The sequence below is a fragment of the Pieris rapae genome, chromosome 13 (genome assembly GCF_905147795.1).
Source record: "Pieris rapae chromosome 13, ilPieRapa1.1, whole genome shotgun sequence".
Lineage (NCBI taxonomy): Eukaryota > Metazoa > Arthropoda > Insecta > Lepidoptera > Pieridae > Pieris > Pieris rapae.
In genome coordinates, this window is record NC_059521.1 from 5,564,369 (window position 1) to 5,591,462 (window position 27,094).

At 32.9% G+C, this 27,094-nt stretch overlaps 1 protein-coding gene across 6 annotated transcripts in view; it reads left to right on the forward strand.

Moving 5' to 3' along the window:
* The window catches only part of LOC110998977 (ankyrin-3-like), a 58,433-nt gene that overhangs the window by 6,274 nt on the left and 25,065 nt on the right, over positions 1 to 27,094 (forward strand). For 4 of the 6 annotated variants that reach the window (XM_045630845.1, XM_045630846.1, XM_045630849.1 and 1 more), the window contains exons 2-31: positions 6,267 to 6,368; positions 7,904 to 8,083; positions 8,571 to 8,687; positions 8,909 to 9,064; positions 9,334 to 9,499; positions 9,906 to 10,066; positions 10,281 to 10,450; positions 12,275 to 12,381; positions 12,735 to 12,895; positions 13,523 to 13,726; positions 14,031 to 14,129; positions 14,651 to 14,788; positions 15,257 to 15,403; positions 15,856 to 15,999; positions 16,534 to 16,655; positions 16,956 to 17,049; positions 17,665 to 17,836; positions 18,033 to 18,185; positions 18,677 to 18,797; positions 19,070 to 19,090; positions 19,439 to 19,558; positions 19,798 to 19,902; positions 20,304 to 20,464; positions 20,711 to 20,836; positions 21,049 to 21,137; positions 23,328 to 23,535; positions 24,268 to 24,294; positions 25,458 to 25,617; positions 25,962 to 26,127; positions 26,586 to 26,798. In XM_045630845.1, the coding sequence (XP_045486801.1) occupies positions 6,267 to 6,368; positions 7,904 to 8,083; positions 8,571 to 8,687; positions 8,909 to 9,064; positions 9,334 to 9,499; positions 9,906 to 10,066; positions 10,281 to 10,450; positions 12,275 to 12,381; positions 12,735 to 12,895; positions 13,523 to 13,726; positions 14,031 to 14,129; positions 14,651 to 14,788; positions 15,257 to 15,403; positions 15,856 to 15,999; positions 16,534 to 16,655; positions 16,956 to 17,049; positions 17,665 to 17,836; positions 18,033 to 18,185; positions 18,677 to 18,797; positions 19,070 to 19,090; positions 19,439 to 19,558; positions 19,798 to 19,902; positions 20,304 to 20,464; positions 20,711 to 20,836; positions 21,049 to 21,137; positions 23,328 to 23,535; positions 24,268 to 24,294; positions 25,458 to 25,617; positions 25,962 to 26,127; positions 26,586 to 26,798 (4,110 nt within the window). The other 2 variants (XM_045630848.1, XM_045630850.1) reach the window with 2 other exon arrangements.

Below are 27,094 nucleotides of genomic sequence, written 5' to 3' on the forward strand. Positions count from 1 at the left end.
ATGTATTTATATGTTTTTAGATATATGTTAAAAATATTTCTACAGCGCAGTTTATAAGTATAAATGAGGTACTTATAATGTTAAATACTTTGGCAAAAAAGAATAAAATGCTAACATAGTTAATAAAGTAAAATGATATAAAAGAAATATCTAGTTTTAAAATATGATTTTTTCATCCCGATCAATCAAGTATTATCAGAACTGCATCGCGTGCAGTTAACTCTTATCAGAAAGGGGTGCATAATTACTGTTTCATGTAAGGTTCAAACACATGGGACAATTTTATAGGGTTCGAAACTAACCGGCTAATAGAAGCTCCGGTATTCTAACAAAATTAATGATTTCACATATGAAATTAAGAAGATAATAAAAGCTTTCAACGATTTATACCGTTTCAGTAAACCATTAATAATTTGAAATTTCATACCTAAGTTACGGAATTTGTAAACAGAAACATAATTATTAATTTTGAATAAGAGATAATTAATGGACCACGATATAATCTGTTTCCAGGTTGAATATTATTCCTATAAAAATGTAAGAAAAGGATAAGGGCGCATGGGTCCTAGGATTTTTATGTTAGTTAATTAATTGACCACTTCCACGTCTCTTACTCGCAGTTTTCCAAAGATATTTATTTATATTGTTATATTTTCCAAATTAGCTTATCATTTATATCTCTCTCTTTTTATAAAGCGAAGGTAATTTGTGATACCAAAGGCAAGAACTAGTCTGTTGCACAGATCCCCGTTATCCAGGACGTTGCGCTTACTAAATGCTGTCTCCGCTACTATCGACATATTTATATGTTCGCAGAGTGAATTTACAGTAGCGATATTGTGTAAATTATGTGTCTAATTTTTATGTACATTATTATATGTTTCTCCACATAGTCGTATTGGCATAGGCTGTAAAGATAATGTAATTTGAAATAAATAAATATATTACATATTTAGAGATTTTTAAGAATTCTATAATACTTATTACTCGTAAGCCCGTTCGCAAACCTTTTTAAATTAACCATAACCATTTTAATTTAATAAATTATTTTCTTTGGAGTACCATTCAATCCAGTCAATAAATCATAAAAATTCATTCTTCATATTAGCTTCTGTCTGGGGCATTAGCCTTTAAGCTCGACAATATGAAAACAAAGCTCAGTTTGTCTGCTAGAATACCAGACGCTTTGTGAATGGTTTCAAAGCCGCAGACGCATTATGAGAAGTGCACTGTATAATTACTGAACAAAGGAATAGTTATGCTTTGCTTTTATTGAGGTCTTAGTTCGTTGATACGTAATCAGAAGCCATTTATGTGCTTCGAAGTAATGCAAATTGACTTGTAGATAGCTTGAAGCAGTTCAAACGCAGGTAGCACTGAACATTTTTAGAAAATGAAAAACGGCTTAATATAGAAAAATGAAAGTACTTTTATTCTTTTTCGAAGTAATCTCCGCTCCTCTCTACACATCGTCGCATATGATGGAACCTCAAATTTTATCTTAATTTAAAAATAATAAACTTAATTAATGAATGTAAAATAAATCCTAATATAAAGAAATAATAATAAATATTTGAAGGTGAGGTTACGGTCATTGTATGAACGAGTAAAGTTACTAAACACGTTTCTCAAAGCCAAATTTACTAGCCGTATAAACTAAATATCTTTCAGTCTCAAAATATGTACTGCATTAAAGCAATCCAAGAATATTGTTTTAAGTTTCTATTTAATTTTTGTTCTTAGTGAAGAATTATGTAACGAATGATTATAAAAATATTTCAATGTTGAAACCCCATGAATGAATGTAACAAACACACAATTGAAGTGGTTTTTCATATCTCCGTTCAATGCATTGACGCTACAATAGTTTTTAATGAAAATATTTGAATAGTGGGTACATTGTGTTGGACAGATTGCAATGGACTAATATAAAAACCAATATGGATCAAAGGGCCCAAGCTTGCCATGAAGTACGTAAGACATCGAAACAGTTTTATGATCTTAATTAGTAAATAATGGTACAATTTATATATAATGACTATTTCTGAATAATGTGTAAAGCCAATTAAATAAATAAGCAATATGTAGATTTATTAAAAAAAATAAAAATAAATCAACATATTGTTAAATTAATTAGTACCTTCATAATATTAGCATAAAAATATTGCTTCGTATAGTATATGAATTACAGATAAGTGAAGCAGTTGCGAAACCAAAAAAATAATAATCAGTACTACAACCCTTTTAGGTCCGGACCTTATTTCAGTAGCTGTTCCATGATCATTTATCAACCTAATGGAAAAGTAGGTGATCAGCCTTCTATGCCTAACACACGCTATCGACTTTGCGGGTCTAACACTACTCTCGAAAGCTCTCGTAGCGAAAATAAACCAACAGTTTTAAAACATGCCACGCTCAAAGTAATTTGGTCTAAAGCGTCTTGAATACAGATATAAATAAGAACACAGGTTACTTGCGGTACGTATATGAAAAATAGTACTGCGTAGTTTTGTGGGGTGTACAATGAAATTTATTAGTACAAAAAGATATAATAGAATATTTGCTGTAACTTTCATTGAGCTAAATAATCCTTTTATTGCATTTTCCGAAAGTTACTGGGCGAATCAGTTTAATTCAAAAACATTGATATTTCTATGGAAAATATTGTATTCAGAAATCTGTGCAACATCAATGCATTCTTCTATAAATATCGTCAGGGTCCCGACCCATTTGCTGAGGACACAGAGGGCCATCTATTGTCGCCCTATTTGTTATCAATAGGTTGTTCTTATACGTCATAGGTTTGGGGTTGGAATGTCTACTTTGGGGTAGAATTGGGGTTCGATATTTGGAAAGATTTGATTGTATAGATAAGAGTACAGCGATCGATTTGTTTATTATTTTACACGCACTTTGAATTAAAACGTAAGCTTATTAGGGTTTTGTTTAGGATTTTCTAGTCTAATGAGAAACCTGAGTACACACAAATAAATCAAAGTTAAAATAGAAAAAGGATTTGACACCTCTTGAAATATAGCGTTATAGAATACGGGTGATTAATTACAATGTTATAAACTTTCATGTCTCACAAAATGTCCTCTCATCTTAATCATCTTACTAATTTTATGATATACAACATTAACACACATTTAATATTAGTAAAGTTCTTTATGCATAAACCATTTATGTTTCGGATATATGTATTGATTATGAAGGATTTTTTTATTTTAAATTTATTAAAATAAACTATATTATAGAGTGTTTTGTTTTTATCACTATAGTGTCCCTATGTATGTAAATAGTTGATAATTTTGACGAATTATCTATTAACCTTAAAACTACGCATGTGTATGCCAGCATTTACCGGCGTCGCCTTATTAAAAGCTTATATATTACCTAGTTTACCTTCATTACAGTACTATTTGTATAGACCAGAAAACTGGAGATATTGAATGAAAAATTGTGGATGAAAGCAACTGAGCAAATTCGTGCATTGCTTGCCACAAATTTAGTAACTAACCTTGATTTCTTTTTTATATTTAATATTTTATACTACTTTTTTTTAATCCATAGTGTATACTAATTTTGCGTAGGCCAGATTTTTATTTAAAAAAAACTTGAATAAATACATAAAATATTTTCTGTTATATTCACATATTTACGTAGCCTAGATACTAGGTTATATAAAAGCCTAAGCTATCAAGTTCCACATATACATTACACAAATATCAAAAAGGGTCTTTTCGAATAGTCATCGTAACTCGTCAGTCAAGCAAAAAGCTATAAAATAAAATGGGGTGAGGAAATTAATGCATTTATTCTTCAAATAAAAACAATTTGTCTATTAATACACCCCCTGAAATAAAATTTCCATATAGGATAAAAAAAAACTTTGAGGACACAATTTAGTATATTAAGATTTCAATTCACTATGCTACAGATGTGCTGACGGCTATATAAAGCTAACATTAGCCAGTAGCGCTTTACTTACTATGGTTAGCGGTACCAAGCTTTTTATCTGCTTAGACCGAAGCTTCGATGCATTTATACCAGAGACGTCTTGAAACTGAACCATAATTAAATCACTAATTAATTAGCATTTATTTTAACTTCAATTCCACACGTCGCCGACATAATTCTAATCACATTGACTTATTTATTATTACGCCATTTTCTCAAAGATGTCGGCACCTTAAACTCCACTTACGGTCCTGACATATCTCTCGCTTTATCCATTTTCACAAAAATCACCATATATGTTGGTACTTGTCCACTCTGTAGGCATTTATTCTACTTTGTTTCATCCTCTGCCACACGCAACATCCCAACCCGAACCAACGAATCACATTTGGTTGGAATACGGTTGCAAACTTATAAGTTATTTCGTAGCGAGTGTTTTTTTTTTTTTTAAAAACACGCTGCCTTATGAGATACGGGCGTAGCAGTGGATGGAAGTAAGAGTGAAGATATTTGGGGGATGGTATTGGATGCAGTTGTGGCTAACGTTCCAAATGGGCCATACATACATCTAATATAATTAATTCGAATGATTCGGACATGTAGAAATCAAAAATTATCGTTGTTGATCGATACGAATACTAGATGAAACTATCGTATACTTCGTGCTAAGGGCACGACAATCATTGTATAACTTAACAAATATAAATAACAACCACGGAAACATAACCTTTTCAGTTAAAAAAACACTTGACGGTCGGTTTGCATCTTGTTTTAGATCAAAGATTTAGTTTCCAACTTATGTAATGACGTCATATGCATGACTAAGTAGGATTGTGTCTGGGCACGTGAGCAATTATTTCTGGCTTGGGGTGAAACACCCTCGTGGTATAAATATTGACGCAAATTTGGGACAACTTTTTGTAGCAGTAACACTTTTATTTAAATTAAAGGTAGAATATTATAGCCAAATCTAGATAATAAGTAGTCTAGTGAGTCTAGTAAAAGTCAATAAGTGTCCGATACCATGGGGTTAACAAATTTACTTAAGCCATATCAAATCGCGTATCGTTTTTTTTTATTTTGCAACAGAATTTGTTTCATATATTATATAGAACATACCGAGGTCCGAATGAATTACAGAATTAAGAAGTGATATCTAAATGAATTTATACAATAGCTCCAAATTGTAGTATTAATTGTTAACACAAAATAAATTTTTATCTTTTGCTGAATCTAATGAAATTAGTAGTGACAAAGATGACGTAATACGATATCGTTTAGACTCTAGAGACTACATCGCTCAAGGACAACTATATAACTATAACTTTACAAAAAGGAAAAAGTTTTTAGTTGTAGCAGCATTAAATTATACATAAACAATTCCAGGCTGCAAAAAATGGGCACCTAAAGAAAATTAAAAAACAGTTTTATATAAATAATGAAGTCCTATTTTCCAATAGCAAGAAGTCGAGAGCTTAAAGAAACCACTGATATTATGTGTGAGCTCAAGTGTGTAACCCTACCGGGGTTAAACAAAGCCCTATGGGGTGACGTCGTAATTATTGTACTGATTGCTGCAGTTCGTTGAATCTTTTTACAGTAGTTTGCTACGAATGCTTTTACTATAATTTTCTTGCGAACTATTTTCTTTTTTGGTTCTCTACGATATAAAGATTTTTTGTATGAAGTCCTATAATAATAAATAATTTATCAGTCTCAATAAATATCATTTAGTCTGTTATATTGATTATTTTTTGTATGGAAAAATTTACCAATGCGAAACAATTATTGTTTTACCGTAAATCATACATAGGTTAACCTTTTACCTTTGGAAGTGAATTTTAATTGTGATATTTATTTGAAAAAAAATTATTGTGTATTTAAAATAATAGACACTTCTATATTTAAAAAAAATCTTTATTTGTTTAGCAATATGTTCGAGACCTGTGAGAGGGAAGCTTTGTTCTTCTTTTAATTTACATAGTTTCAACGTTCGAATCAAAACAATTGATTTAAAATAAAAAAATAAAAAAAACGAGGTAAAACATATTAGATCATTAGTACATTTGTCTTAGATGATTTATATATATGGCATCGTATTGTCCATTCGACTTATCAAAATAGCTTCACAACTAAAACATCATAAATTATCAATCAACATTGTGTAGACAATTTGTGATCCAGATTCCTCGCAAACACAACATTATGTAAAACGAAGTTTCAGCTTTCACTTTTTTTAGTAAAATTATTCTTAGAAGAATTTATGTTCCTGTAATTTATTTTACTAAACAAAACCTTCTCAACAGGCGGACGCCAGCACAGCATTCCTTCGCGCCGCGCGCGCAGGTCAAATTGACAAGATCATCAGTCTGCTGGAGCAAGGGGTTGACATCAACGTTAGCAACGCTGTAAGTGACATTTCAAATTATAGTATTTGAACATCAACTCATGGACTGGTTAGGAGTCTGTGGAATGGAAATGTTGAACTACATTCAATGTATGTGGTCTCTCTATAAGTAGTAGTCTTTCTATAAGTGAATTCTTATATAAAATCTATTTTTCTTCTTCTGATGGTGCATAGGCACACAGTTCCGCATCTGTTTCAAGTTATTGATGTTATACACACCGTCATAAAAAAACGTCAAATAAGATAGTTAATGCGTTATAATAAAACTTTCAATGTGTTAAATTTTAATGCTAGTGTCGTTATAAACGTAGAATAAATAAATTGAAAAGATTTATATCTTGTTTCGCCAAAGAAGTATAACTTCTAACGCGTGTACAAAAATACACACACATTTTATAAGGCCTTTATTTTAAGGCATAAAAAATAAATTAGTATTCTGTACGTACCACCCGAATAGTTATAAATCGCCAGGACCTTAGATTAATCGCCACTTGGGTTAAAATTTGCGCTCACCACTAGAGCCTCTGCCGGAGATTCAAAGACAATCAGCAACAAGATAAAGTGCTTCTGGTATATCCCAAGTTAACAGTTTCCTCATTTTACAGTCATTTGGCGTGTTAGTCTTTTAATATAGTGTTAGTCAATATTGATAAACTAATCTCGAGATCATACCATATCTTTTCATTATGTCTAATCCTATCTAACATTATTACAGTCTAGACTAATAAATCGTATCAAAAGACGTACCATACCGTACCGAATGCCACATAGTAAAATAAACACACCGGATTATGTTCGTGATGAAATCGCGTGTTCCTTCCACATTTCTAGGAATTGAGTCAGCTAATATTATAATTAACCTTTTTACTACTGAGTGTTATGTAAGTCACGCTTAATAATCTTCATTATTGTTCATACTATGGGGCACGTCAAGGTTTGGAATTAGCGTTGCGACAAGTCTCACTAATTTTCTAAGCTGAAATATTATTCTCCGTGTGTGTGCGCGCGAGTCGAGTCAAAATTGTATTTTTTATGTGCGAACTTTTCTCCGCTCTATTTACATAGTACGTGCCTATATATATGTACTTGTTTATGTCTGAAGTTCCTTGGTGTCTAAACCTCTTTTGTGATTAATTCTGAATAAAAACCTTACTATGTATGTTGTATGTATGTCTTAACAACCGTAGAATTAACATATAATACTTTTTCAAATTAAACTGTGATACCTATCCTACATAGTAATAAATAAATTCATGAATAGAAAATTAAAAAAAGTATGACCTCTGTGGCAGTGTACCATTAATACTGGCAGCATTTATTGACCCTGTATTGCGATACTTTTTCTTTGAGGTTAGAAATCACCAGCTCTAGGTCACCGGTACTATATACGAAGCACCAAGTTAAATCTTTGATTAGTGCGTATGCACCCGAACCCCACGGCCCAAGAGTTTCACCTTGTTATACTATATTTAATTATATACCTAGCGTCTGTGGCACCACAAAATGAACGTACACTAATAAGGGGTTTTACTTCAGAACGGCCTGAATGCAATTCATCTTGCGTCTAAAGACGGACATGTGGAGGTAGTCAAGGAGTTGCTGCAGCGTGGGGCGTCGATAGATGCAGCCACCAAGAAGGGCAACACAGCCCTGCACATCGCATCACTGGCTGGACAAGAAGCAGTCGTACGACTACTTGTGCAGAATGGAGCTCAGGTGAAGTGTTTTTATATTACCTTATAAGAAATGACACTATTTAAAAAAAAATCCCATACATTCAAGCACACTTATATACTTATGCTATTGTATTATAGAACTAAGGAAAGAAAAAGTAAGGCTACTTTTTCTTTTAAAAAAATGTTTTAAAACACTGACCATGCACCACGGAAAATTATATGCATAGCATTACAGATTTAAAAGTATTTTTTTATGCAAACTTTATTTAAATAGAACATGAGGCTTTGACAAGATGCCTTAATAGTAGTGTATGTCGAAATAGTCAAATACTAAATTTGTATGAAAATGACAGTTAGTGTCACCGAATGGCACTTTATCGTTTCCATATTTATTGAATCTTAAACTGTTATGTTTGATTATATTGTCCTCGTGAAATGAATGCATAGATATCACTATTTCGTGAGATTAAAAAGTATAAAACGCCAACGTAATATATTGCTTTCTTTAAAGCTCATTGTTCTTGCAGGTCAACATCCAGTCGCAGAATGGTTTCACTCCTCTCTACATGGCAGCACAGGAAAACCACGATGGTGTTGTCAAATTTCTACTTTCCAATGGAGCTAACCAAAGTCTAGCTACGGAGGTAATAAAAATAATAATTCAATAAAGGAAGGTTTTTTAATTAATTAAATGTACGGCTACTTGTTAAATATATCGCGATCACTTATATTGAATATATATTTTAATAATTTGAACAATTATTTTTTATCACAATTTATCAGTTTTTTGTATTTAAAAACATACCATTTTGAATCTGCCTAGTATTCAAAGCAAAAAAGTAAATAAAAAACACTTTTATCGCAGGATGGCTTTACTCCCCTGGCTGTTGCGATGCAACAAGGCCACGAGAAGGTAGTAGCCGTTCTCTTGGAGGCTGATACTAGAGGCAGGGTCCGCCTTCCTGCGCTTCATATTGCTGCCAAGAAAGACGACGTCAAGGCAGCAAATTTACTACTAGAGGTAAAGAAATAAAAGAATAAATAAAACAATGCTTTTTATACTAAAATTTTATTCAACTCAATTGAACGTCATATCCAAAACTATCGGTAAATTGATTAAGAGAGGGCGATCATCATGGCTACTTGATTTAGTTTTTGATGCCGCGATTCTGAACAATTTCGGCTTACAAGACGGCCGTCTGCGGCCAGGTGTCCTTGTACCACTTGCCTTATAGTAATAGTTGAAACACGTATTTATTCGCAGTAGAAATAATAAATTATTACTTTCAGAATGAACACAATCCAGACGTAACGTCAAAATCCGGTTTCACACCTCTGCACATCGCAGCTCACTATGGAAACGAGGCAGTCGCCCGTCTACTTCTGGCTAAAGGAGCCGATGTGAATTGTGCTGCTAAGCATAACATCTGTCCTTTGCATGTCGCTGCTAAGTGGGGTATGAATGAATGAGTTTAGAATTATATTTCAGAAAATGTGTGTTTATTACATGGTACTATAGATAATGGTGTAAAGGTAGAAAAAAACAAGCCTATAGATATGCGTGTTTTAAGTCGAGACATTTTTGGATAGTTTTCTTATTAAAACAATACATTATTTCGAAAATACATAGTTGAATGCATTTTGACCAGGTAAAGGCTACACAGACTTAAGAAACATATGAGTAATAATTACCTAATCAGCTGTATGACCTAAATTGATTACACGTCATTGTAACTCACGAAGGTTAATATTCATCGTAGCACAGTTTAGTTTTTAAAACTACCATTAAATTTAATTAATACTACAATAACACAAAATAAAATTAAAGTTCAATGCAATGAAATATAAAACCTTTTCTACAGGAAAAGACAACATGGTGTCTCTCTTATGTGATAATGGGGCCAACGTGGAAGCTCGCACTAGAGACGGACTTACACCTTTGCACTGTGCTGCGCGTTCTGGTCACGAGAGAGTGGTGGAAGCCTTGTTGGATAGAGGAGCACCTATTACCAGTAAAAGCAAGGTATCTTTATCGGGCTTCATATATAATATTTTGATTCATATATATGGAATTATATATGAATCAAGAAATAGAGATATTTTCATCGCGAAAACTAATACTAACTTATGTAATAAATACTTTTTCTAATTAAAAAATATTATGTGAATGGCCCGACATGTGCATCGTATTATTATTAATATCGATCATTTTTTTCTATACGTTTTTATCTCTCCAGAATGGTCTAGCACCACTCCACATGGCCGCTCAAGGTGACCACTCAGAAGCCGCTCGCGTCCTCTTGGGTCGCAGGGCCCCAGTTGATGACGTCACCGTGGATTACCTGACAGCGCTACACGTCGCCGCACACTGTGGACACGCTAAAGTAGCTAAATTGTTGTTGGACCGGTGAGTTTTGAGCCTTGAAAGGGCTTACAGGACTATAGATTCAGCAGAACCCGTATGGTTTTCGGGATAGTGGCCTTATATATATATATATATATATATATATATATATAAGGCACACGAAAGATTAACTTAAGACGCGCTAGTTACTTGGTGACGCGCCCTCCTAGAACTAACTATGGAAAAAGAAATCTGGAGTTTGAGGGTGTTTCAATTTATAATAAGTTACCATCGGTTATAAAAGGAGAACAAAGTTATGCCCGGTTCAAAAAGCTACTAAAAGCACACACAGTTAATACATACAAATAAGTGATTAAATATATGTAGATATAAATAAAGCAATACACCCCATTTCGATTAGATTTGCACCGCTAAAGTTTAAATATTAATTATTAATTACTTCTATTAGACAAAAACAAATAAAACCCAATAGGTACATAAAATATTTTATGAACCCATATAAATCATATAAATGTATTTACCTAAAATATCTAAATAGAACAATAAACTAAAAATAAAATAGTCTTATTAAATATATATATAATATAGTATAGCGTAATATAATACATATAATATAATGTATAAATATAAAAAGTAATTAATATAAACCTGTTATATCAGGCTATGCCATCAATGCCACATCTAGTAATAAGTCCAATCCTAAACCTATGTTTTTGTTTCGAGTCTGTTGTGTCTACCTGCATTTTTGTTACTGTATTTGTTTTTGAATTTTTGAATAGGTACCTTCTGTGCGTTCTAGTAATAATTATTTAGTCTCTTGTAATGTTTTTTTCTCAGTAAGCGAATATTTTTTTTATTCCTATGAGAAATAAAGTTATTCTAACCGTATATATATCTACAACTGTATCGTTTTTGTGCGTAGTAATATTAGTTCTCTTTTAAAGAACAGTGACATTCACAATAGGAATACAAGAAATAAGGGAAAACTTTTCCAGCCGTTTTACAGGTTGCAGAAAATAAACAATTAATTTATAGGCCTAAGTGTACGCTGCTATAACATGATTCCTAGTGAAATATTGGAACTGCCTCTCAACAGATTCAAAACACATATTAAAAAAACCTTAATGTGTAAAGGTTACTACACAGTTAATGACTACCTAGAAGATAAAAACGCTTGGCAATAGGTCTAATTAAATTGTTATAATTTGCTTTGTTCTCTTGGAAGTGTTGTGAATGTAATGGAATGTAATGTAATGGTGAATGTGGTAAATCACAGAACAGATTGTATTTTATTTTTACTTATGTAACTTAAATGACGTTGTGGTTTATGACATTTTCTTTTGAATTATTGTATGTAAAGGGAGGATAAAACTTGCTGAGTTTCTTGCCCGTTCTTCTCAGAACAAGACCTCCTGGTAGTCTTGCGAACGGATGGCGTTGTTTTGCTCTTTCGCGAATTTTGTAAACGTTTTTGACATTCATAAGCATGCCTTAGGTCGCATCTGGACTGAATAAATGAATTTTGATTTGATTTGATTTATATTTTTGATTGATTGATCCAAACAACAGTCACATGCTAAAACAATTTTCAATATTAGTTCAGAAGTTTCAGAGATTATTTCAAATAAAAATTACACGAATATATGCTACAAAAATTACTGTATGGTTTTGTATGAATTGTGCATATTATGTTCTTGCCTCTTGGAGTCATGGCAAACTACTGTTTTTGCTAATTCAACTATTCCAAGTTTCCTAGTACAATTATAATTATATATATATATATACTAGCAGAATTAAAAAGATTCTATTAAATGTATCAACCTTATGTCAATTACCTTATGATACTATATTAATGTTTCTTGACAGTAATGCCGATGCCAACGCACGAGCCCTCAACGGCTTTACACCTCTTCACATTGCCTGTAAGAAAAACAGGATCAAAGTAGTCGAACTTCTTCTAAAATATGGTGCAAGTAAGTATCGTTCTATGTAGAAAATAACTTTACATAATTTCTAATATATAATAATTATTAATACAGATGAATTAAATTAATAAATACGAATTAAAATATTATTTATATATGCGCTTTAACTGAAGTAGTGCACACTACACACACTTAACATTCGTTCGAACGGTGAAGGAAATCTTCGTGAGGAAACCAGCTGGCCTAAAACCCAAAAAGTCGAGGGCTTGTGTCAGGCACATAAGGCTGATCCCCTACTTGTCTATTAGATAAACAAATGATTATGAAACATATACAGAAATATTATTCCTAGACCTAAAAAGGATGTAGCGCTATTGATTTTTTTTTAATTTTATGTTTAGGCATCCAAGCTACCACCGAATCCGGCCTGACACCTCTTCATGTCGCATCTTTCATGGGATGCATGAACATCGTAATATACTTACTGCAGCATGAAGCCAACCCCGATGTACCCACTGTTAGAGGAGAAACACCCTTACATCTCGCTGCTAGAGCTAATCAGGTCAAAATCTTTGAAATGTTTGAAATGCCTTTTATGATTTTCATAGGCAATTATAATTCTAGTATTGTCTTTTATTTACATAACTTTTACACATTTAAAGAAAAACACTTTTTTAACGGATTATAGTTATGTATTTGTATTTAAACTTATAATTATTTGTACATAATTTTAAATTTAAACCGACGTTTCGCGTGCTTTACAGCGTGCGTGGTCACGGTGACTGAAGACAAAGGTGTTAAATGTCAAAAAGTATTACAGCTGCAGAAAATGTTGTGTTATCTGTATTTATTTCCCCGGAGTTGGTATCGACTAAAAGATGTAGGGTTTTTGCAGAAATTGCTCACGGTGTCCTCCATTTTCGCGGATTGTTTAAATTTTTGGTTTAAATTTAAAATTATGTACAAATAATTAAAAGTTTAAATACAAATACATAACTATAATCCGTTAAAAAAGTGTTTTTCTTTAAATTATAATTCTACTACAACGATTTACTTTAATAAAATTACACAGTTGTCTTGCGATTATTATTATATCAATTACATTTTTATTAGCTTGACACTAATTCTAATGAATAATATTAATTATATATTCACAGTATATTATATCTTATCATTTTCCTTTTTACAGACGGATATAATACGAATTCTCCTTCGCAATGGAGCTGCCGTAGAGGCGAAAGCCCGCGAGCGTCAAACGCCACTCCATATCGCGTCTCGACTGGGAAATGTTGACATTGCTGTGTTATTGTTGCAACATGGTGCTGACGTCCGGGCAATGACTGCAGACCATTATAACGCACTTCACATCGCTGCTAAACAACATAACCATGATGTATGTCAAATTTTGTTCCAAATTCAAAATATCTGTTGCTTATGTTTATGATTCGGTTTAAAGATACTTTTTTTTTCAAAGAATTACGTTCACTTATCGAGAAAAATTAGAGTAAATTAGTTTTGAACATCGTCTTATGAAATTATTTGCTATATAAAATAAAAATATTAGTTTCTAACAATATGTACAATATTTTAGTGACTATTGAATAGTAATGATCACTATTAAAAAGTTCAATTAATTATGCTTTGAAAATTTGTACAACTATGTATATCTTAACTTTAAATTTATTATACAATTTTAGGTTGCCGCGGCGTTAATCGAACATAATGCACCATTAACTGCTACCACTAAAAAAGGGTTTACGGCTCTTCACTTGGCTGCCAAATATGGAAATCTGAAGGTGAATAAGAAGAAATATATTCCTAGTTTTTAAAACATGTTCTCTAGAACAATAATCAAACAATCTAGTAAAGGAAGCTATCGAACCATTGTTTATTTATCTTTAGTGTATTCACTAGTGAGATTTTAATTTATTATTATTTTTCATGATTTTTTATCTTGTAGATTGACATAATGTCAGTATAATCACAAAAAATGAAGCAGGTATACTTTTTGTGTAAGCGTACCTCCTTCAAAGCATAGTTTAATAGCATTAATCTACTCCATTTATATAAATACACTAATTATAACTACGAAAAAATTTATTCTCTTACAAATATAGCCCGATTAATACAAATAGAAAATATTGTTGCTTAATAGTTATAAGTGCACTTTGGGTATATTTTATAACGAACTGTGTGATATATTTAACGTTGCTCAAGACGAGATTGTGACTACAGTTATTTTTGTTGGATGCGTTAACAACTCTCATGCAATATTGACCTACAAAGTATCAAATTTAATCTATTGATGTCCTTTTAGGTGGCCAATCTCTTATTGGCAAACGGAGCATCACCAGATCAGGCCGGCAAGAATGGCATGACCCCTCTACACATCGCAGCTCAGTATGACCAGCAGGCTGTTGCTAATACACTTCTGGAGAAGGGAGCGGACGCCAAGGTATATTTATTAACCAAGTATAATTAACTAAGGGCACATGAACTGTGTGATTCGATTGTTTTAAAGGCGAATTAGAAAACAAACCAGCGCCAATACTCTACAGCACTGATACGTTTCTTTTACGCAATTTCAATAAACTCGTAGTTACTCTTCATATCCGTAGCGCTGACGTAGCATCTAGGGATTACGCGAAACATAATTGAACTATTGATAATACGATACATATTTCTAAGTGTCTTTTGTGATTCGTTGCTTTATTTTTTATTAATATATATTGTAACACTTGTGACGCGGTAATACAGCGATATTATCTAGTCGTTATTATAAAAATTGTATCTATATAACATACTTTATCCAATTCGGTCAAAACTAAGTTTTATTTAAGTTGTAAGTAATCAATTAAAGTTTTACAAGTGGTAGCAATTTTGCCTATTTTTTAAGATATTAAAAATGTTTATAACTTTGCAGGCCGTGGCAAAGAACGGGCATACCCCACTGCATATAGCGGCTCGTAAGAACCAAATGGAAACGGCGGCAACTCTCCTGGAATACGGAGCGTTGACAAATGCAGAATCAAAGGCTGGATTTACTCCACTTCATTTGGCAGCACAACAGGTATTTATCGTTATCAGAAATAGCGTATTAAATAAATGATAAGCCTTTTTTACCTGACACACGCCATCAATTTTAGGGTTCAAAGGATGTTAGATCTTTCTTTACCATACGAGAGAGTTCACTGTGTATTTAGAATGATAAATTCATTAGTGCACAGTTGTAATACGAAAGCAGGTATAAAGGCGCCTAATCAAGCCAAAACTGCTAATTTCTTTATTATAAAATTGGCTAGTAAAATAGATTTATATAACAGACACACATAAATAATTAAGAGCAAAATAAAATACAGAACATAACCTAATTACATAAGAATGCATACAATTAAATAACACGTAAATTATATTAATTATATTTATAGTAAATCCATTTAATATATTATTACGAAGCGTTAAGTATTTATTACAATCATTTGTTTTACAAATTAATTGTGGGTACTGAATAACATTAATCAGGGTCATACGGAAATGTGCGCACTGCTATTGGAACAAAGTGCTGAGGTAGACCAGCAGGCCAAGAATGGTTTGGCAGCGTTACACCTGGCTGCGCAGGAAGACAGGGTGCCAGTGGCACAGTTGCTGATTAAGAACGGCGCTCAGGTTCGATAAACAATCTTATATACATCACAAAATAGCTAATTAAAGTAGATAATACAGTTACAAGAATGGTACCACTTAGGGCTTGCTAAGCTGATTCCATACAACCCAGACGAAAACTGACACGAGGCAACAATTACAACAATATTATATGCTTAAAAATACTCTAAAATAATGTCAATATCTACTGGTAGAATCTTTTTTGTTTGTTGTGCGTCTCAATTGAATAAAGTAAACGATCTGTAAGCTCTCTTTAACGTAATGGCAGTGAAAGCGGAATTGCTGAAAATGTGCATGCGAAGGGAACGTACAATTAAACTAATATTTGTTTTATAGGCTTGATTCTAAAAACCATTACACCTGCCAGAAATCCATTCTTTAAATACTATTATCACGTCAAAGTATATAGAAACAGTAATTGCAGATTAAAAAAAGGGAGAATACTTAGTCATAACTTATAACTTAGTAAAAATTATAAGTAGTTCAGCCTTAAATGACAAAAGAGGTATCTTCCGGGATTAACACTTGCTTTTACAGATGGACATTGGCACTAAGGGTGGTTATACACCTTTGCACATCGCTAGCCACTACGGACAGGCTAACATGGTTCGGTATTTGTTGGAAAACGACGCGTCTGTTAAAGCTCAGACTACACATGGGTATGTTGAATCCGTATTATCAACTAGTTGATGGCTTTATCAATAAATATATGAAAACATTAACGCACAGAAGGGAAATGCAAATAAAAATAAACACAAGTCTTAACCATATATAATAAGATAAATGGTTCTTTTAAGTAAAAATAAAAAAGGAAAAAATTAACTACACTTAGGTCATGGTCAGCTGAAAAGATTATTGCTCTTTTTAAATTAATTCTTTTTTTAATGAATCAGGAACTTAGATTTAAAGAATTCTATTGACTATTATTATTTAGTGATTATTTAAATCTCCTTCTTTAGCTACACTGCCCTGCATCACGCAGCGCAACAAGGTCACATTAACATCGTAAATATTTTGTTGGAACATAAGGCCGATGCTAATGCCACCACTATGGTAAGTAGATAATTGATGTTTTTAATATTACCTACGTAAAAATTTCTAGTGGAAAAGCAATTATAAGGAAATAAGAAAACGTTTAATCATGCGACATATATTCTTAGTACGCTATGCTTTTATCATAGACTAAAATATAAAAAATAAAAAAGCGTACCAATTTTTAAAAGGCCGGCAACGCACTCGCGAGCCCTCTGGCATTGAGAGTGTCCATGGGCGGCGGTATCACTTAACATCAGGTGAGCCTCCTGCCCGTTTGCCCCCTGTTCTATTAAAAAAAAAACTTTTGATGAGACGAGATAGAGATGTAATTGTTATATTATGTAAATAACATGATTTGTCAGTTATTTTAAAAAAGAAGGAGGATGTTATTGATTTGAAGTGGATTTTTGTGTATCCATAGAAAGTTTTAAGATCTATCGGTTCGATATAATTAAATTAAATATTATTTAATGGGATTTAATTATCTTTAGTGTTTAATATTTATTGATAGTGAAGTGATAGTAGATACATTACTAAAAAACATAATTTAAAAGTAATAAATACTGGATAGTAATAAATTATAATTTAAAAAGGTAAATAATTAAATTCTGATATTCTGATATTTTTTTCTAGAACGGTCAAACCCCACTAGACATAGCCTCAAAACTAGGCTATGTGACTGTGATGGAGACGCTAAAGGAAGTTTCGGAGCCTTCCCTGGCACCTGCCTCTCAGGAGAAGTACAAAGTTGTGGCCCCAGAGACTATGCTGGAGACCTTCATGTCGGACTCTGAAGAGGAAGGTGGTATGTTCACGTTTAGTATGAACTAAACATTGGTTATAAATTTGATGAATACGGATTTTGACATATCTGTTATCATGATCATACCCTTAATACTCTGATTATTAATTCCGTAGAATTCTGCCAGCTATAAGACACACTATGATACATATAATTCTACGTTAGGTATAATTATTTTAAGTTTGAATATTATTTTTAGGTGAAGACACAATCCTAAATGACCAGCCATACAGATATCTAACAGCTGATGATATGAAGTCACTTGGCGATGATTCTCTCCCCATTGATGTAACCAAAGATGAAAGAACAGAATCTGCTATGAGTCATAAGAATATAATGGAAATATCTCATGGTATTGAAAAAATATTATTAAGACATTGAATGTTTAAACAATGGATACAAAGTAAAAGCAGATAACTTTAACTTTTAATAGCGAATTTTGATTAAGTAAATTTGAATGTTTGAAAATATGTATGAATGTATATTATTATTTTTATAAAAAATAACAATTTTCGAGTGGTCGGTATACAACATATTGGGTGCTGAATACTCGGATCCGAGGGGGAAAAAAAAGAACGGGACGCTTGCACGGATCCGAGTGAACGGCACCGCTATTATGACCCCGCTTCACTCGGATCCCAGAAAAGAGCACATTAAGTGCTCTCTTCTTTTTTTATGTAAAAATAATATGCTCTTAGAATTTTGTCACTATCCCTCAACAAGTTTTATGTTTTTTATAATGCAAATACTTCTAAAGGATTCTCAAAATTTTTACTTGTCTTCCTGGTCATCGCCATATTTTGTATGTCCTGATTGTGTATTTGTACATAAGTATTTTTCTAGGTTCGATGAACGGCCTAGGCTTCCTACCTCAGAGTGAGGTGGTAGTGAAGAGTGTTAGCCGATATAGCACATCACATGCACCAGAGGGATATTGCTACAATGTCGACCCGACTTTACCCAAGTCAGTATTATATCAAGACATACATACGTACATAGAAATTATACAAAAGATAGCTCATCAATGGTGTGGTGCACAAAAGTCGTGGGTTCAACAATAAAATAAAAAAAACATAAGAATTTAAACATAACTATTAAATGCCTGCCTTAGTTCTGTATTAAGAAATATTCTTATTTACATGATACTTAGAGGACCCATTAATATTTCAGAATAATTGGTGTAAAATAAGCCTTAACTTTTCTCCCTGCACATGCTTACTGGATTTGGACTAACAGGAAAAAATTACAATGGAAGAAGTAAGTTTTTTTAACAATTGTATTTACATAATTACTTATAACATTTTTTATGTTTATAAACGAATAAATAACATTTTACTGAATGACAAGGGAAAAATACTCGCTATTATATCACTACCGAAATGGCAAGCAAACAATATATTGATTGTTTACTAACAGAAACAACATACAACTTTCATATTGAACAACCTATGTTGGTGGTTCATTATATTATAGGAGGATATATTTTTTTTTTTTCGAATGGAATCTCGCTGTTGGCCTTAAGGGCCTTTACAGCTCAGCACAGGCTGTTTGGCGAGCTTAGCTCAGCCTGTATAGGAATATTAAATATCTCTAACCAATTTATAGTTTCCTGGTATCATTCCTCGTGGACGCTCGAGGTGGGGCGTTACGCGGGTGTCGAGGCGGGGGGGTAAGGGTTATTGTACCCCCTCTCTCCGCGCAACAGCCTACCAGAATAACATGCAGGTTAGTTTTTGTCTCCTTCTAAAATAATTTGCTAATAAACTTAATAAGATTCAGAACATTGATCTTCTCGATTCGCTAGCATATGAATCACAATATTTAATTAGTGCCCTATATTTTATTTTGGGATACCTTCTCTAAACTTTTACATATGGTTAGAATGTAATATGTGTAATAAAGGTAATAAATATAAAACGTTGCTGCAAACTCTTTGGTTTAAAGCGTTTTCCTGCTGATTTCAGATATTTAAAGCCTTCGCGTATAAACCACATGCCACCACTGATGGAAGGAGAGGCTTTAGCATCGCGAGTCTTGGAGATGGGACCTATTTCTTCCAAGTTTTTGGGGTATGTCCCATTTGTTAAGTTGTGTTTATAACCATTTTATAATCGCCTGCACTCTATAATTTCCAATATACGACAATAAAGATCCGGATGTGTTTGCAAGTTTGATATCCGTAGCGCTGATGTCCAACCTTGGGATCGCATGGAAGATTAACAATTGAGATCAACATCTATGTCGGTAATGCAAATGGAAGATATAGAGCGCAGGCGCAGGGCACAAGTATTCGAAAACTGATTTTGTGCTGAAGTGCTCGAGTCCTATAAATATTTAGGATTATATACAATCGATAAGGGACTTTGTTACGTCTGGCTTATGTGCACAATTTTAACGTTATTAAGAAAAAAAACAAAGTAAAATTTACAGTCCCTTAATCCTGTATAAATATTTTTTTCTATTATTCCAGGCCAGTTATACTGGAAGTACCGCACTACGCATCTCTCCGAGGCAAGGAACGGGAGATTGTTATTCTTCGTTCAGACAATGGAAGTAGTTGGAGAGAACATAACACTGACGCAACAGATGATGTTGTACAAGACATACTCAACGAGACTTTGGAGATTGAAGGTAAATAGAAAAATTCAGTTACAACCTTTGCTGAGACTTGGAAGGTACATCAAGTTTACACCCTTTTTTTTACATTTACATAGCGAGCAACATACTGAATTTTTTCCTCGAATAACTTCACAATTATTATAATCTGTTTTCCGTTAAGACATTTGTAGCCAATTAAAAAAAAAATTCAGTCTGGATAGCAACAGTTTTTATTCAGTAATTTTGAATTATTTTAACTAATATACACACTCATTACAGATACAAGCGAAGAAGAAAAGAGTTGGGAAGCAGCTAGAGTGACGCGTATTTTAACTCACGACTTCCCACAGTACTTTGCCGTTATTTCGCGTATACGACAAGAGGTGCACGCAATTGGGCCGGAAGGTACGTACACATGCACGTATACATACACTATTCTATATTCCACATAATGTTACTATCGAGCATTCAGGTGGACTAACATGAGTGTTCAGAATTACGTCTACTACTATTTAGATTTTTTAAATTCTCTTTAAAATCACAATCATTTCGCCTTATATCCCAATGTGTAATTATCTGTCACATTTTTTTTTAAATTACATTCAATTTGTTTCCAGGCGGCATGGTTTCAAGTTCAGTAGTCCCACAAGTACAAGCGGTGTTCCCACAAGGAGCCCTCACGAAGAAAATCAAAGTTGGCCTACAGGTAAACCTCTTTAAGCCTCGCTCAGGTGTTAAGGATAAGAATCTTAAGAAAATAACTGTCAATAATGTGTCGAAGAAGAAACGTTTCTCTTTGATTTGGTAGTAGAGTTAAGTTAAGGCTCCTATTTTAATAGCGTCACTTTGAATGTATTTCGGCAATCATCATAATTTTTAACATATAAAACATATTTCATACGTAAATATTGGCCATGTACGGTTGTTTTGTTGTTAAGTTACGGTAATTTAAAATAGGAGTCAAAAACAATCAGTATTACTAACCACCGGCTAAGTCGGTGTAATCTTATCCGTACTTATGAAAATGTATCGAATACTCATAGTTACCATAGTATAAGAAATTTTATTCGTGTTCAAACGCAAATTTATATTTTATCATAGTATGTGTTTTATTTGCTAGCTGTATTATTTATTAGCCGTTTAAGACATTTAAATGATCCTTTAACTTAATGTTAAGACTTTAATTTTACTAAAACTCGAACAAGAGTACAAATATGGATGCCAAATCAATTACCATTTTTAGTCTTATTTCTACAATCTCTTAGTAATAATGTAAAATTAGAATATTAAAGTCCGCTTCTAATGCTTATTATGATTGTAAACAAAGACAATAAAGAATAGAAATTCAGCTTTCTGGTGGCAAGCGCGGATTCAGCCCTAGAAAATGTGTGTCATAAAAATCGTCCAAACGCGAATTGAAAACGACTCACGATAATTCCGTCGAAGGCATTAAAACAATATGTTAATAACATGTTATATCAGTACTGGATTCGCGCTTGAGTCATGAAAGAGTACATGTATTCGTCATACGCGTACGCAGTAAGCGTAAATAAAAAAAAACACAAATATCGCGATGTTTTTCGTACTTTGTAGGAAGGCTGTGCAGTTAGCAATGAAATATTCTGTTCCAACTCATATTTGAGATAATTAAATAGTATCTTACGTCTGTCGAGAGTTTTGTATGCTTTCAACGAATACGTGTATTTTATCAAATACTTTACAGATTTATTTATAATTGGTGGTGTATCGAAATTTTTGTACGAATATAATTTATCGATGTAATTAATATATTCTCACAGAATGATAGGCACGTAGTGACTTTTACACTCGCGTACTTGTGTGTACGTAGATTTGATATAATGGTTAAGAGAACCAAAATCTCAGTATTATTTGATTTAAGAATAAGTGTAGAACATATCGACTATATATTTTAAACATAGTGTAGACAAATTATAGTTACCTATAGCTTCTAAAACATTAAAGCAATAAAGAGGGACGTCATTAAAAATTAGGTAAACTTCCCCCAAAACATTCGACCTTATATCGATTGAAATAAGTTTTAAATTACTTAAAATTATAATTTGTCTATAAAATAATGTATCACATGTACCCAATAAATTTAGTAAAGAATGTAGAAACGAATAAACGTAATAAAATGTAAAAATCTTTTAATTGAAGCGATGAAATATATGAAATCACTATCGGTTTGTCTAGATTTTTCTCACACATCGTTTGACGTGAATGATTTGTTTTTTGGTCTTTAGGCTAAGCATGTAATTTTAAAATTTAAAATAAGAATGGATTGAATTACATTGATATTGTAAACTAATGAAGAATTGTTTGCCAATTGATTGTATTCAAAAATGTATGTATTTTTAAGGTGTATGCTAAATTTATTGGGTAATGTGCGCTTAATAAAACTGTTTGTGTATTCCCTAAAGACCAAATGAGATTTGCATGTAAATATTTCTTTGCATTTTTAGCGCTTTAGCATATGCAACTAAGCATGTGTGAGAAAATGTTTTTCTTTGCTTTAGCTGTGATTTCATAATTTCATATGCTTTATCATGCACCCTCACCCAATCAACACTTTTAATAAAACTATTCGTTTTATTTGCAGTTAAGGTAAGTGAATTTTTTTTGGCATTGCATGCATTGTTTGGTCTTTGGTGATTCACACTATATTTATTCATCAATAACATTTGGATTTTGGCCAAAAATAAGGTGGTTTGGTTATTTTGGAAATATTTATTGGAAACTTTATTCTAAGTTCTTGTAATCTTTATATAAAAATAGATGCAGTATTCTAAATTAATAAAAAAATAGTTTGCATTTGTCACTTCAACATATTCTTTATCACTGATAAAAATGTAAGTGATTTTCAATCGCATTACAGGCTCAGATAATTGATTCGGAACTTACCGCGAAGCTTTTGGGACGAGGTGTAGCGGTTTCTCCAGTAGTAACAGTAGAGCCTCGTCGCAGAAAGTTCCACAAAGCTATAACCCTTAGTATGCCAGCTCCAAGACCGCATACTCAGGGAATGACCAATCAATACAGTACATCATCAGCGCCAACATTGAGGCTTCTTTGCTCCATATCAGGTACATTTTCTATTTTAACAATTTCCAGAAGTTTTCAAGTATAATTCTTAAAAAGCGTGTTTTACATTTAATTTCAATAGAACGAACCATGTTTTAATAACTACCGATAAAGAGAAGTCTGGTTATCGCGTCTGTGAACTTGAGACCTTTTTTGGAACTTCATCGAAGAAAACCGCTTTTGATTATTATATTTAACTTCCGTTGACTAATACAGTATGTTGAAGTGTTGCAATGGAGTATGGCTTGTTTATGCTAAATTGACAATTTAAGCTTTACGAAAGGTAAGTAAGGGCTCGCATTTGCTAGAATATTCCATTACAACACCGCTAAGGTAATGTAGATAATCTCCTTTGATCCGTTGTTAGTAAATTCGAAATATTGGTAGCCGATAGATCGTACGAATATATAGTTCGTTTATTTAAAGTATGAAAATTAACGATAGAGTAGAGACTCTCAAATCTAAATTAGAGATATCCCATTTATCGAGGCGATGGGATCAGCATGTTCTATGAATAGTTTAGATTTGACCAAAAATTATACTCTGAAACACTGATGAGGGCTAGGGATTCATAATTTCGCTTATAGCAAATACACAAAGCAGCTAAGGGGTAACCCTATGTGTGCGTTTTGTGCGTGTCTACATTGTCTTTGTTCTCGTGTTTGTGTGTGTTGCACGCTCACCGTGTGTGGCGTAAATTAATACGCTGCCACCTTTTCGGCGCGCACCAACAGGGGTATTTCGCAAAAGATCTCTCGAAGGTAAAAACTAGACCTATTCAGATACAAATCCAAATCAATCAGTTTCACTTTTATTTTAATTTAACCTTTTTTATTTATTCTCACCTATTGATAGTTGTACTCTATTGAGTATAACTGTCAAATGTTTTCCTCTATCACTCTTGAATGCTTTTTTCCATGTTTGCTTTTGTTACATTCTCTGCACGGGCTGAAGTTCTGGCTTTTTAAACTCACAGTCACTCTGTACCATAAACAAAGTTTTGATCGAGCACTTCGATTCACGTATCTTTGATTTAGGAACGGTTTCAGTGGAAATTTCTTTGGCACACTGTAACTTAAGCACACCTTAGTTTTGTTCAGGGGATTCGAGATACTCTTCGTAAAATCACAATCATCTTCATTACATCTCTGTCAGTGTTCCCGATTATATTAATTTGCTTCAAGTGGTCAAATTCTTTTCCAAAACGGCCTATCAGTTCTGTTCTTTCTTTCATCATTTCTATTTTTTTTGTATTCTTTTGTCATTTTATTCACGACCAAATGACGCACGCCGATTGGATTTTACTTTTTGTTTTACAGTGTCCTTCGAGAGATCTGTTTTTCGAAAAACTGCCAAATTTATTGATCAAATTGAATCATTTATTATTTTGAAAATGCAGCACGATCCTTAACAGGTTTTACCATACGAGTGTGTCACATTTAATTCACTTTTCATGAGAAAGACTGAAAACGGTATGTTTTTTTCTGTGATATGTCCTTGTTTGATGTGTGTTTGCTACGGGCCGTTTTGGAACTTTTTTTTAGTTTGTTAACCTTTCAACCTAATTTCTGACCTATCATATTTTGTTACGAGGAAGATTATGAAGTACAAAAGTCACAATTTACGAACACTCGACAATATTACTTTAATAGTCTATTTTGTACAGTAAAATACTTGATGTAGTTAATGCATGTGTAAATGGGCACTTATGATTCAAACAAAGGCGTTTTGACCGCTAGTTCAAGTCTTAATAGTAATGAGAAGTAAATTTTCTTTAACGATATATAAGTTGAATATGTCGTATAAATCCCATAAAGTAGACATTACTGATACTTTTTAACTTTAAAGTATTTATTTGGAATGTAATTATATCTGTACGAATATTAAGAATTTTATTGCATTTTCATGATACGTTTATAAATAGGTGGAACGAACCGCGCTCATTGGGAAGATGTTACCGAGAACACGCCGCTGACATTCGTGAATGATTGTGTCTCATTCACCACTACAGTATCAGCTAGATATTGGCTAATCGATTGCAGACATGTTGAGGATGCTACTAAAATGGCTACGGAATTATACAGGTAAAGAAACATTTTAGAATGTATTTAGATTTTTTTTCTAGATACTGATGTTAGCTTTCCAAGAAATTTCTCAATTTCTGACACTAACTGACTGATAATGTTCAATTTTTTAATGAAATCGCTGCCTTAAATACTTTACCAGACCTATTTAGATTCTTGTTTTAAGAACTTTATCAACGATTATATTTCTGTCCATACAGTTTATATGAATTCCTTTCTAGCTTGTTGGCTTGCCAATATGGTGACGATATATAGTAAATTACGTTCCTATTCTAAATATACCATTATTTATTTCTCCTTTCACTATGTAGAAACACACAAACATTTTATTTTTTTCTACCCAGGGAAGCAATTCACGTACCATTTATGGCCCGTTTCGTAGTGTACGCGAAACGTACGGATGAAACACAGGCTCAACTACGATTGTTCTGCGTCACAGATGACAAAGAGGACAAGGCATTGGAAAGAATTGAACGGTTCATCCAAGTCGCTAAGAGTCGGGATGTAGAGGTACACAATGAAAAATATAAATATATGATGTACTCGTCTTGTCCATCTCATACAGTAGAGATACGACACCCCGATAGTTCAGGACAAAATAAATGGAATTATGTATCGCAATTTCAGTAGACATAAAAACAATTTTAATAATTTTTCCCTCTGACTACAAAACTACTTTCTAGAACTGAACACAGTTCCAAAAAGAATATTTTCTGCTTTTGTTTATTTTGTCAAGTATTTGTTTAAATTATATAAAAATAAAAAAAGACAAATGACTATGTAATAAAAATGTTTCTGTTAGATGTTTTCCTTGAAGAACCTGCAGGTGAACTAAAATATGTGCACATCTTCATGAGGTGGTAAAAAAACGAATAAAAATATACTATTTAGTTAAAATTTACCAGTCAAAATAACAAAGGCTCATCATCATCTTTTTTTAATTTAGGATATTTCTCATTGAATTCCAGGTTCACGAAGGTAAATCTATATACCTAGAATTTGGTGGAAATCTGGTACCAGTAGCAAAATCTGGTGAGCAGCTCTCGATACCATTCAGAGCCTTCCGCGAGAACAGAGTAGCTTTCCCAGTGATGATCAAGGCCCAAGACTTAGAGCCTATTTGCCGATGCCAGTTCATGAGGGACCCGAAGGTGCCTAAAGGAGAACCTTCGCCGACACCGGTAAATTTTAATCCACATATTTTACCATCTTTATTATTATCGTACCTTGATAGAAGGAAGAATAAATGAGGACGTATTTTTTATATATATGTCGGAGAAATATCGTCACTCCATCTGTATTAACATGCGAACTGAAAATGCGAACTGAAAATGCGAACACAAATTACATAAATAATTATCGTTAAATATTTAATTTAAATTTATTTTAACACTACAAACAACAATAAATCAAATTATAACGAGCAAGATTGCTCGGATAGATACCCGAAAAGCAACCTTTACCGTCCCAACTCCAC